General features: G+C 38.5%; 1 protein-coding gene across 2 annotated transcripts; it reads right to left on the bottom strand.

Annotated features, from left to right (window-relative positions):
• Positions 1 to 219: 219 nt before the first annotated feature.
• Positions 220 to 12,072, bottom strand: LOC105052815 (probable E3 ubiquitin-protein ligase HIP1). Of its 2 annotated transcripts, XM_010933749.4 has the most exons (6): positions 11,891 to 12,072; positions 7,339 to 9,193; positions 4,866 to 4,916; positions 914 to 1,012; positions 695 to 838; positions 220 to 615 (listed from the first exon to the last, which is right to left on the bottom strand). In XM_010933749.4, the coding sequence occupies exons 2-6, from the start codon at positions 9,085 to 9,087 to the stop codon at positions 484 to 486; spliced, it is 2,175 nt and encodes a 724-aa protein (XP_010932051.1). In that variant the 5' UTR covers positions 9,088 to 9,193; positions 11,891 to 12,072; the 3' UTR covers positions 220 to 483. The 2 variants fall into 2 exon arrangements, with proteins under 2 accessions (XP_010932051.1, XP_073101208.1); XM_073245107.1 differs by lacking the exons at positions 220 to 615; positions 695 to 838; positions 914 to 1,012 and adding an exon at positions 1,982 to 2,617.
• Between the last annotated feature and the right edge of the window lie 914 nt (positions 12,073 to 12,986).

Raw genomic sequence — 12,986 nt, 5'->3', positions numbered from 1 at the left:
TTATCCGTTGCCATCTCTAAAAACGAGCGCAAGCTGCATATTATTTTCGGCAGATAACAGATCCACCAAACCAACTCGTCCAACACGAACACAACCGATGAGCAAGCACAAAACACATACATCCTTGACAACAACGAAACCTTATCTATCGCAGCATTTGGCCATGATCTTCTTGGTTCTGCAATTCTACCTGCTGACCTCTGGCTGGCAAAAAGGAGAGATTAAATTCACAGCATCTATTAAGCTGCACATCTAAAATGTTATATACACAGTTGCTGGGTTTATTCATTTGGAGAGCAGTGCAGTCAGCAGGAAAACAACTTTAAGGAATGGCAAAATTTGCCAAGCAAAAGTCGAGAGAAACAACAAAAGTAAAAAAAAAAAAAAAATCATCCACGAGTGTCGATGGATTTAATGATTTCGAGGCAAAGACATATCTCGTGCAGAGCTCGCTCATGCATCCAATCAGAGAATGGAGCACCCTCATGTCGCTAGAGCAGTGTTCTTACAAATGGGGCACAAGTTCTTGTGCATCAGCCACTGTTTGATGCAAGCCGTATGGAACTCATGTCCACAATCCAGGGTGCCAAGGTCCTCCCCTTCAACATATTCTTCCTGAAAAGAGAGAATCAAACACTTTGTTAGAAATGCCCACCGAAGAGGCCAAAAGCTGGAACAGGATAGGAATCACCACCTGACAGATACAGCATGGTTCAACTTCCATAGATGCTTCCACTCTCCCCAACAAATATTTGCGCTGCTTTAGACACTTCAAAATCGCCTCCTCGCTGAGTCCCGTGCTCACATTTCCTATCCGCTCTTCCAGTGCCAATAATTCCTGCGGTAGATAAAGATAATTGGGTCAACTGTGAAAAGGATTTTAACTAAGATCCGATGAGAAGGAAGCTCTTACCTCATAAGACATATTATCTACATCCAGCCGCATGTCTCTATGCCTGTCGTGCAAGTCAGCGCCCCCATAGACGACAGACTGGTCGGGGATAAAGATATCCTGGACAGTTACAATCAGTACACATCTAACTCCCGAAAAAATCAAAGATCGCATCGTTTTACAAGATTGTCGACATTAGTTAGAATGCATTCCAGTGTGGCGAGATGTTTCTTATGTGGTTTCTCCCATTGGAAGCTAATGGTTTAATATTGGGGGGGGAGTCTCCTGTTTGTCCTGCTTTTTGGTGGCTCATGACATTTCTATGGGCAATTTTACACCAAGGTGGACCATGATTAGCAGACACCAGACAGCCTCTGCACTTGCTGAATCTAAATAACTAACCATCACTTTTAAAAAAAAAAAGAAAGAAAAAAATGGAAATACGGTGCAACTTCCGCATTCACAGCAGTAACCAGACTAGTACAATTTGGTTCTATTTGGCTCATGAAAATGATTAAGGCTTCAATCACCTTGTCCTACAAGCTCCTAACCTAATGTTTTAATAGTTGTCAACAAATTTTAGTTTTACATACAATGAAATAAACGTTAAAAATTTCATGCGAACATGAATTGTATAGGTGACTATCGTCATCTATGTCCTGTCCTTCGCTTGTCCATATGATATTTTAATATCCTCTATGATCAATAATTTTTATTTCAAAAGATATCCCTTATCAATTACTGAAATAAATCTAGACATGTAATCAGGTTGCAACATGTCAAAATGACATACTCTAGCAAATTTCAATATCTACAACTTCTTTAATGTAACAAAAACAAAAGCAAAAATAAATAAGGCAACATTTAAAGCATGCTAAACATATCAGAAAAGAAAACATTGAATATAAATTTTATTTTATACCGACTAACACAACATCTTCAATTTTATTTCACATCTTCAATGATTGGAGGCTACAAGGCCTCCAATCCTATCTTGTTATCAAATCAAAATTCCTCAGCACATGCTATATGACCATGTCCATGCCATATTGGTGTTAAATCATGCATTTGGCATTTTAAACTTGAGTGATATATAAGTGCTTCAAATTGGTCAACAAATGGCACCAAGTCACTACTAACATAGATCCTACTATGAATCCAAATGGCACACGTGGGGGATGGGGGGGTGGTGGTGGTGGTGGTGTGTGGGGAGAACACAGAGGGAGCACTCAGTGAGATGAAAGGCATACAATAGCTGAACTAGCATATAGCTGGATTCTACAGACAGGTCCTCAAGCAAAAAAAAAAAAAAAAAAGAAAAAAAAGGTTGTCGAATGGATCAAATGTCACAGAACATCTATGTTTGAGTCCAGAAACATAAGGCGAGCCAAGAAATAAGTATGACCTCTGTCTGCAAATCTTGAGAATAATTAGTCTGCAACTTGTTAGACCTATAAATGCGCATGCAGACAAATACCATACTTAACCTGATCAAACCATAGAATATTGTGGTTGTCATAAAAAACGAGATCAGATTCAATCGAATTAGCCATTTTGAAGGCATGCTTGCATCCATAGGCTGAAACCAACATAGAACAGAAGTCAAGGCCTGAATCATCTACTCTTTGAAGAATCCTTGACTACTGTCATGACCTATGACTTGGCATGATACAATATCCATAGAGCCTCCTCCACCACAAGACATGAGGATGCTTTGTTAATTATCTGAAAATGACGTTATGTTCGATCTGAGGTACATGAAGAAAGGCAATAGGAGTATCTAAAGATAGGTGCAATCAGCAGGTGGAATGCATCCTAGGAAGATCATATAAAATCATTTAAAAACATAAATATAAACATAATTAGAAAATTGAAGCAACCGAGGAACACAGAGTAAGAAAAAAAAATGGTTTTACATATAGTTGTCTAAGATGACATGCTGGCCAGTAAAATTATTCTCTCTGCAGAGTATACAATAATTACACGTACGCAATGCATGCTTAATAATAATGCAATGAGCAATATCAAATTATATCAATAAATCAAACACCAAAAAATGGAAAAAATAACCAAGTCCTGGTGAAACCTGTAAGCTGTAACCAAGGTGTTTGGGCACCAATAAAAAGATTGAGCGCCATACCTCGACCAATCCTTGCTAATACACCAGAGCACCAGACTATCTAAAACCTGAGCTGCATAGACCTAGCAGGTTGTGGGTGATAGACAGCCAACTGCATGCAGAGGCCACTTAGATGGGCCCTCACGTGTCCAGGGTATCTACCTAGACTAAACAACCCAAGTGCCTTTCTAGAACAGTGTGAGCTGTGCATGGATATGCTTGGCTTGTCAAGCACTAGACATTTTTCCATTGATATTTTAAAATCTCGCAGTATACCTGTTACAAGATTGTACATTAAGGTCATCCCACATTTCTAGACAAGCATGCACCTAAAGAATACGAGGAGATGAGCCCCAACCTTGAGTACTCTGATTTAGGTGATTCTTATAGCTACCAAGCATCAGACTTTCAGAAATTCTTCATGAACTATTTTCCTATTCTCCCAAATAAGATACTCAGACGACAAACAAAGAGAAGACTTGAATGATTTAAAAATATGGTATCTTTTTTTATTATCAACAGCATTTTACCGTGATATAATAGGAGGCAAGGTTGTCTCATACTAAACAAAGTTATTCTTTTGGCATTGAGGCATACACCAATGAAAGGTTAAACCCCCAGCAACCATGTGATAGTTTGTAAAATTAACATCCGACAAAAAGTCGTAGTTAGTAGTCCACTAGAAAATGTTTATTTTCATGTTTTATATCATATTTTTATCCTTTTAAGAAAATGATCTATTGAACATAATATAAGGTCTGAAACTAACTAGAACTAAATTGTCACCCGACTATGACTTCTTCCTCTGTTTCCTTGAGCACCCAACACAGGCATCTGTGTTGGACATTGTCCAAATCCATGCAAAAATACCATATGAATTTGCATTAAAAAAAACATATCAAGTTGCTGCAAGACAGTGAGTTATGGACATAAATTCCTTTCAGCTCTCCACCTATGTTTGGAAAAGAGAAGGATGAGTCAGGATAAATAAGGCCTAATGAGAGAAAACACTAGTCAGATAGAGTCGGGCCTCATGTAAGTAAAAGTGTATTTGTCATAGCTACCAAGGAATACAAAACAGCTTTGATTTAATTTACTAAAATAAAAGAAAACGAGCATACATGAAGCTTGTTCAAAATTCTTTAAAAAAATTCTATGGAAATCAGGGAATTTCTTTCAAGTTGCTTCATCTTTCAAGGTAGAGAAAGTATGAATCAAGATAAACCAATTTTTATGATTTAGAGAAGTGTACTCTTTAAGTTCATAGCAAACCACCAACCAGGTTACATCTGTATAAGCAAACTGAACTTGGACCTTATAACCAAAATATAACCTCCAAATGACATAATTTGTTCCAGGAAACATGCTCAGGAAATGATATGATTCAGTCTTCCAAAATAAAGTAAAACAAATATGAAATGCAAGGAAAACTAATTTGAGAATTGCTCAACCACACATATAAATTATAAAGAAACAGATGATAAACGACTGCAGACGAGTTTCTTTAGTAGTTTTCCAAGTGTAACCAACAAGTCTCCAGCATGCTTTAGGTTATGGTTCTACATTTATGCTCTGAAAACTTTCTAATCCTCACTATAGTAATTCCTATTTACCAATTGTTTCTAGCATCATGATTTGGATTGCTAGTATTCACGCCTAAACAATTTGAGGTGAATCCTAGTAATAAGCATTTAAAAGTGGGTGGCCAAAGTCAGCCGATAAGCATCCTAGAACTACCTGCATCTCTCTTCTTTTAGTGGCAGATATATCGATCCTAATAACTAGCATATCCAATGTTGAAACAATCAAAATAATAATTGTCATGCTTAAGAACAAAGTCATTGAAAGACTCACCTCAAATCGTAAATTTCCCACCCTACGCATGGATTCCAGTGCACTACGAATCTGGTAAAAAGGAAACAGAAGTATTCAATGAAAACAATACCATATATTGTTTTATCACTGGAGACAGAATATATTGCAACCTTAACATTAACATGGTCATTGAGTAGAGCAAAGGAAAACAGTTATCACAAGAGAGTGATCTTAAAATCATTTGTCAGGAGTACCATATAATTAGATATTAGTAAAAGTTATCTGAAAAATTTGTCACCTCCTATATCTCTAGTTTGTTAATTAAGCAGTAAAAAAGAATCAATTCATTTTCACAGGAAAGACTTTGAAGTTAGATCAGTTAATATAGATCTAGTACACATTCAACCTTCCATTCAGGGTTATTTTCACAAGTAATTTCAGTAAAAACATAAATTTTTAGAAAAATCTGAAATGAAACAATAAAAAAGACCAAGTCAACTGCAAATCCAATGAAATTAAGCCTTTTTATTTTGGATTTAGCAAGTTTCTTTTCTATGTGATCTTGAAGGCAAAAAAAATGACCAATAAATGAACGAGAAGCATTATGAAACCAAACTCTAACGAGCAGCAGATTGAAAATACAAACCATCACTCTAACATAGAATCCACCAGAATGGTTATAAACTAGAATGGTTAAGTAGTTCTGAAATGAGGAAGAATAAACTTGTTCCAACTAAAACAAAGCATGAAGCAGTAATTTGGTTATTAAACATAAAGATGCAAGATTTCCAAAAAGAAAACAACAGCAGTACAATGGCCTCCATCAGTTTATTGAGGAACCTGGTTGTATCGTATTAGTTATTAGTGCATATGACCCCAACAAAATGGACAATTCTAGAGTCATCTGCTGTCTACATATGGATGAAGAGATGATATATCCATTGTTTAAATCTAAAAGAAAAATATTTTAAATGATTCAAATTGTTGGATGATAAAAGCTATTTTCTATAAAGCAGTGTATATAAATTCACAGCTATCAAATGTGAACTGAAGAACATATATGACACTTTCTCACTCAATCCCCATTAGCAGTGGCAACAGGCCGGGGTATTGGCCAGATCGATCGATACCCACACCCACCCTGCTAGAAAAAAAAACCATACCCACACCTATCTTGGGTCGGGTCGGGTATTTCCGAATCAATCTCCTTGTTCGACCTCCGATCTCCCCACCACCGCCAGCCGCCCCACCACCGCCGGCCGCCCCATCCCCAAACCCTACAAAATATCATGCTTCCATCAAGATTAAGCTCTCAAAACCTCAAGGGACCAACTCACACTGCCGAAACTCGCACAAAATCCCATATTCTCAAGAAAAACCCCAACTAGAACCTAAAACCCCCTCTGATCTTCCTCAGGTGCTCTCCTTCCCCAATTGGGACCAACTCACACCACCACAACTCGCAAAAAATCCCATATGCTCGAGAAAAAACCCCAATCGGAACCTAAAAACCCCTTCGATCTCCCTCAGGTACTCTCCTTCCCCAACTGGAACCAACTCACACTGCCACAAATCACACAAAATCCCGAGAGAAAACCCCAATCGGAACCTAAGAAAGCCCTCCGATCTCCCTCAGGTACTCTCCTTCCCCATGGATCTCCCAAAAAAAAAAAAAAAGCGAAAAGAGAAAAGAATGATCAATCAATGTGGGAAAAGGTCTTACCTTTCAATTTTTTCCATCTTTCCCTTGTTTTCGTTGATTTTTCCAACGTTTTCCCCAAGTTTTTCCGTCCTCAAGAGTCTCAATCGCGTGGGAGGCTTGGAGCGGCCGAATAGGGAAGCTCAGATGATGGCTAAGTTTTGTCGGAACCCCAGCTGTTGGGCCAGGGGGGAGGGTTGGGGACCTACCGGGCCACCGCTAGAGGTGGGGGGCCCAGGGGGAAAGTGGGGACCTGCCAGCCATCAGACCACCACAGCACCTTGGGTGACAGGGTGGCTGGGTAGGTTGGGGGGGTGTGAACGAATTTTATGTAAACGAGAGAGAGAGAGAGAGAGAGAGAGAGAGAGAGAGAGAGAGTTTTAAATTATAGAAATAAGAGAGATATTATTGGGGTGGGGTGTATTATTATCCATATACCCGATCCGAACCCACTTCAGATATTTTTTCTAAAACCCACATCCACTCAGCCTCATAATCAGGTCAAGTAAAACCCGCCCCATTTGGGTCGGGTTAGGTCAGGTATCCATCGAGTCGGAAAAAATTGCCACTTCTAATCCCCATATGACTTTATGTAAGACCAATTTAAAAAAGTAGACTCATCAGCATGTTGTAGGTTGATAGTATGATTATTCGGGTGTTGTTATCTTACTGAAAAACATCACTGCTTCCAAAATATTAAGGATTCATTAAGCAAAATGATCACAAATCCAATTTCCTTCCTACATTGAAACCATATATATAACTAATGGAAATTCATAAATAGCCAAGAAAATGATTGTACCCAGAACATACCTCTGATATCATCCTGCTTCTCCCTTCCCTTGCAGCTATTATACTCCTCATAGTCAAGGGAACACCAAAAACATTATCATTTTGTAGGTCCCTAAAATTTGCTGACCTTAAGGGCAGCTGCGGATGAACACGGATAAGAGGCCCAGATCGATGACCTCTTCCCTGTGATGTAATAGAGTGACCAGAATGTTGTAGAGAAAAGCTACCCATCTGACCTCCAGATTCAGAGCCACCAGATGATAACAACGACCGCCGAACACCATCTGATAAGTTTCGAGGATATTGGCTAGGGGGATTTGGATGAGAAACCCAGGTAGGTCCTAATGTTGGATGGACCACTGAACTAGTGCCAGTTTGTGAAGCAGACACTCCATTTCCAGCAACACTAGTGCTCCTATCAGACAGATTCCAATTTGTCCGATCTTGCACCAAATGGGGCATATCAGATGTGGGAACAAAATCTGAAGCATTGTTTATTGTCATGTTTCTTGAGTTTGTGTCCTCTTGCATGACAATCACTCTCTCCTCTGAGTTGACAGAGCTTGATGAACTACCAATTCTTGAACTGGAAGCTCCAGTCCATGGGAAATGGTATAATGTTTGAGGCAGACCAGGAATAACTGGCATATGAGGCTGAATATGTGAGCTTGAACTAGCACCTATTGGCAGTGGTTCTAGTGGCTGACTAAATGGGATAGGATGGAAAGGTGGTTGATTGGGTGATAATACATTAAAGCGCCTCACAGTATTCCCTGAGGACCATGAATTAGGTGGGGAATGGGCAGGGTTCATTCTCATTCGAAAACTTCTATGCAAGTTCTCCACGTTGTGTGTTGTACTTGCAGAAGGATAGCATTCAGAATCTACTCCTCTCATGATGGTGCCAAAACCTGCATTTAGATGTCCTTCAGAAGGATTTGCTGCAGATAGATAATCTGATGAGCTACCTATATTTAAACCAGCAGCAGGATTATAACTAGAAGAAGCAGAATGCAGTAAACTATTCTCCCCTTGGTGTATAAAGTTTGCATTTCCAGCAGGTACACCTTCAGTGTTTTTCCTTTTGCAGGCTAAGCGCCGACCATCCAATGAACTTCCTGGCCTTCCATCACCATCTTCTGGCATAAAGCCAATCCCTCCAGAAGAATTTCCACAAGAATTTGAAGGACCATTCAAAGATGGAACATGCTCAAGTTCTAATAAGCCTGGGGTATAAGTAGGATGAGGGCATAGCCTTGCTTCTGAGACCTCGCTGTTGATATCAACACGACCAGCATTGTGTTCTGAGTTCTGAGGGACATCATTTAAATTGGAATCCTGTACAGATTGCTCATTGTCAACTTGAGTTGCATTAAGATTAATGTTGACATTAGAAAGCATACTGGCTGCTTCAAAATGCCTTTCCTCTATCCTCAAGCCACCTCCCACATTAATTGTCAGTGGCATCCACCCATGCTCCATTTTGGTTTCATCATGGCTGCCATGGTTTACTGGGTGCTCCCTTGAACTAGATTCCCCCGAGCTCCAGATGCTCAGTCGAGAATCATTTTGAGCGGCCATGTTTATGTATGACATATTAGCATCACTGGGAGACACTAGATAATCTGGTAGGTTCTGGGTCTCTACTGGATCAAGAAGCATGTTATTCCAGTACATTTGTTGATCAATGGCAGAATTGCTCGAACTTGATACATTTTCAAATTCAAATGCTTCAGGGAAGGGTTCCACGGAACTCCTTTGCCCTTGCATTAGGCAAGTTGTTCTTCTCTGGAGCTTCAGAAAAGCACGGACCAAGAGATGCTACAATACTGTGTCACATGCAAACACTCAACTATGTCACTTGAACTCAAGCAGCCTGCATAGCAAAAAAAGAAATTCAGAAACTATTATTTGATATTCAAGTAGACTTTATCCTGTTTTACTCATTTAAATAAATCAACAGCAATGCACTTTGAGATTGCAAATAAGATGAGCACGTCTACATCAGTACAGAAACATGATTAACAAAGATAAGAGATATAAATAAATAAAGAAAACTTCTCTGTGTATATGCACATGCATACATGTGCACATGCATACACATTCAACCTTGCTTTGCAAATTAAAAAAAAAATCGATTTCTTTGCCAAATGATCAGCATATGAATTATTGATTGATACTGAACACCAAAAAACTTATGTAACTCGCCTATTAAGACATATAACGGAAAATTGGGGGCCGGACACTGGATCCCTGACCTTGTTACCAACAAGAGTAATGACATGATTTCAACAATAACATTGCCTTTGCAGCTAGCCAGAGAAATTAATTCCAAGTTCTTTTCTTCTATCCAAGAGTAATGCATCCATCAATTTGAGAGATGTGAAAACATAAATGCGGAACCATGTCATCAGATTGTTCCTTCATAATCATAAAATGTTTCCACATAATCTCCATTGTGAACATTGACATAGTGATAGGGTAACACTCCATACTAATGTTACATTACATAAAAATGTAATGTTTTATAATACATATACAATTGAAAATAAGCCTACAATACAATAATCACATATATTTAGGCATCCTAATAATGCATATCAAATCCATTCAGCACCTAGAGCTTGAGGCAGGCCACCATGCATGCTTTTTCAGTTCGATTATTAGCCTTCACTTAATATACTAGAGCATAACATGCAATCTATTCAGGATTGCCTTGCCATAATAAGGTAGAACATGAAGAAGAGGAGGATTTGATACCTACCGGATATTTGATGCACATTAAAAAATAAAATATGTAAAATGTATCTAATGGGTACTAAGCAGCTAAACAAGATAAAAAGGCATATATAATGCAATAAGTCATAGTGCAAGTGTGCAACATAGATTCATAATAAATAGGGCTATCATACAGTCCTTAAAGGCCACAAAAATAAGAGATTGGATTACTTGTACACTTTGCATTTGAGTAATAAGGGCTGGATGTGAGCTTTCATCACCACCACATGCCTCAAGATTATTGACCTATCAATTCCACTCAATTTTCTCCTGATCTCTAAGTTATCATGAGTAAAAAATTAACACCAAAATGAGAAGGTCTATCTCAGCAAAGAATCACCGACTACGATCAAAACATAATGCAAAGACCAAACTTTAAGAACAAAGAGTGCTTATAAAACACATACCACTTCAAAGTGATGAGGGAGGAACTAAAAATTTTCACACCACATTCATAGATATTGTAACCTTTTCTATCGTTGAAAACATAAAACATGTAAAAGTGCATGCCTAATCTTCTATAAATTGAGGATTTTCCTTCTCTGATATTCATACACAATCTCCATTAGCTACATACTAGTTCAGCAGTACAGATAAGTATCCATGTCATGGAGATGGATTTTGATTTTGTCAATTACAAAAATAGATAGGATTCTTCTACCAACATCATTTAACAGAGTTTAAACATTTTAAATGACAACTCTGAGTGTCTGCATCTTAGAAATTTCCTTCAAATTTCAAAATGTAAATCCTCAGATACATATTCCAATGGTTGTTCATGCACTTGCTTAATGCAATCAATTACCAACAAGCAAACTAACAGTTCCTATAGTAATATTTTAACCTGCTTGTGCACGATAACTCCAATCAGAAATTTTAATGCATCCCAAACTCTATTACGCCCTATAAGTTTTTTTTTTCCTCCTCATTTTATTCGCTCTGCCATCATTAGAAACTTCATGTTTTGCATTGTAAATTATTCTCCATATATCTAAATGGGCAGCATACTCCTACATCAAGGGGAGCTACTTTGTCACCTCTACAACATTTCACATAAAATTCAGTTTTGAGCTGTGTATAATTCTAGGAATGTATCATGGGCAACTTCTAGCGTACAAAATTGGTGGATTTTTTTGTGCCAAACCCTCAAGTAATTACACACGAAACTTGGTATTGGTGGCAGGGAAGAGGACCGTCTTATAGATAAAATCAAAAATTACAGATCATATCCTGTAACAATAAACAATCAAACTAGTCAGCGTAAATGTCTTAAGTTCAGGGGGGGAATATCTTGCTTCAATCTGACGCTAGACAACAGAAGGTTCTGCCTAATCAATTAAAAAAAAAAATGAAACCTTTATAATATAATCGTGTATAAGAACATGAAACAGCTTCATCTCAGGCCAAATGCTCCATTAAAAACAGTCGACAAACCGATCCATGAGAACAACGAATAATACATAAGGAAAAGCAGCTAAGAAAGAAAACCCACCTAATCTAAAAACAGCAAAAAAAAGAAAAAAAAAAGAAAAAGAAAGAAAGAAATTTCCAAATCCCGAACGAAGCTACGATCTTGACCCACGAACGGAAAGATTTTTTTTCTTTTCTCTTCTTTAAACGAAGTCTCGAAAGAAAGGTATTCACAATACCACGACCATCTATCAGCGCTCGGGAGTGACACTTAAAATCAAAAACAGAATGTCCTACCAAAGGAAAAAAGATCAAGAACGACATAAAAATTAGATTTTTAAGACAAAAGAAGGAATTTGAGGCGATTAAAACCACCAGATCATACCTGAACCGGATCAAGATGTCTAAAAGATCGGAGGGCGAGAAAACCCCTTGTCCTCTCGCAAGTTTTCAAGACTCTCCCCTCGTCTCCCCTTCCCCACCCCTCCCAGAAGAGAAAAAGGATAAACAAAGGAAACCCCAGCGACGGAGAAATGCTGATGAAATGGGCAGGGGGGATGGATGGAGGAAATGTGAGAGAGAGAGAGATAAAGCAAGGGGTTGGAATAGAAAGCGAGAGGCAGGGGATGGAAAAAAAAATGGTAGAATTATGAGCGAATTTTCTTTAACTAATTACTCGCCACCAAGGGGGCCTGGATTCGTTTCACGCGACACGGGCCTCCAGGTGTGTCCGAGTACGTGGCTTCCACCCATTGGTTAACTTGTGTGGGCCCTACTTGGAAATTGTCCCCTTGCCTGCCACGTCATTAAAAGGACAGCAAACGCTGTTTGGGAGGAGACAGCTGACGGGCTGGCTCGTGGGAATATACGGTCGAGCGCGACGCCTTCACACTGATTCTTTTTTCTTTTTAGTTTTTTAATTAATTAACAGGCCTACCATATGGACATGGTGCACCTCAGCCCTACATGCCTCGCTATGCGATTCCCGCTTCTTACTTTTTCCTAATTTAATAATAATAATAATACATCTACCATCTATTAAAAACATTAAACTAACAATTACTCTCTTGCCTTCTTTCCGGGTTCTTCACCTCTCTCTCCATTTAGAACTATAATTAGCTAAAAATAGTAGTTGCAGTGAAAAAAAATATAGTTTCTCCTTCTTAATATATGATTTTCGTTTGGGTCGTCACCCACCCCCTTCCCGTTAAGCTACTCCTGCCAGTAGGGTATACCGCCGCATGGAGAGGTTTTTCGCAAAAGCCAAAAGAAAAGGATAAAATTAATAAAAATATATTATTAATTAGAGTAATTTTTTTTTGTTGGAAAAAAAAAGGTAAGAGAGAAAAATAATTAAAGAGGCTGTGGAAGAGTAGAAGGTGGCGAGAGAGCAAGGTCCATCACAGGTACGAATAATGTCTTTTTGACAGCATTAGCATTTGGCGTGGAGGGACCATTCGTTGGAGTTTTAACTCTGCCAG

This window comes from Elaeis guineensis, chromosome 10 (assembly GCF_000442705.2).
Source record: "Elaeis guineensis isolate ETL-2024a chromosome 10, EG11, whole genome shotgun sequence".
Lineage (NCBI taxonomy): Eukaryota > Viridiplantae > Streptophyta > Magnoliopsida > Arecales > Arecaceae > Elaeis > Elaeis guineensis.
Note: the sequence above shows the minus strand (reverse complement) of the source record. Positions and strands in the feature narration are given on the sequence as shown.

Bases quoted from the DNA above. Each gene is read 5' to 3' on its own strand.
- LOC105052815 (XM_010933749.4), bottom strand. From the start codon at position 9,087: ATGCAAGGGCAAAGGAGTTCCGTGGAACCCTTCCCTGAAGCATTTGAA. The intron at 4,917-7,338 runs GTATGTTCTGGG...CCTTTTTACCAG, and splicing joins GAAGCAGGATGATATCAGAG to ATTCGTAGTGCACTGGAATC. The intron at 616-694 runs GTGGTGATTCCT...CTCTCTTTTCAG, and splicing joins AACCATGCTGTATCTGTCAG to GAAGAATATGTTGAAGGGGA.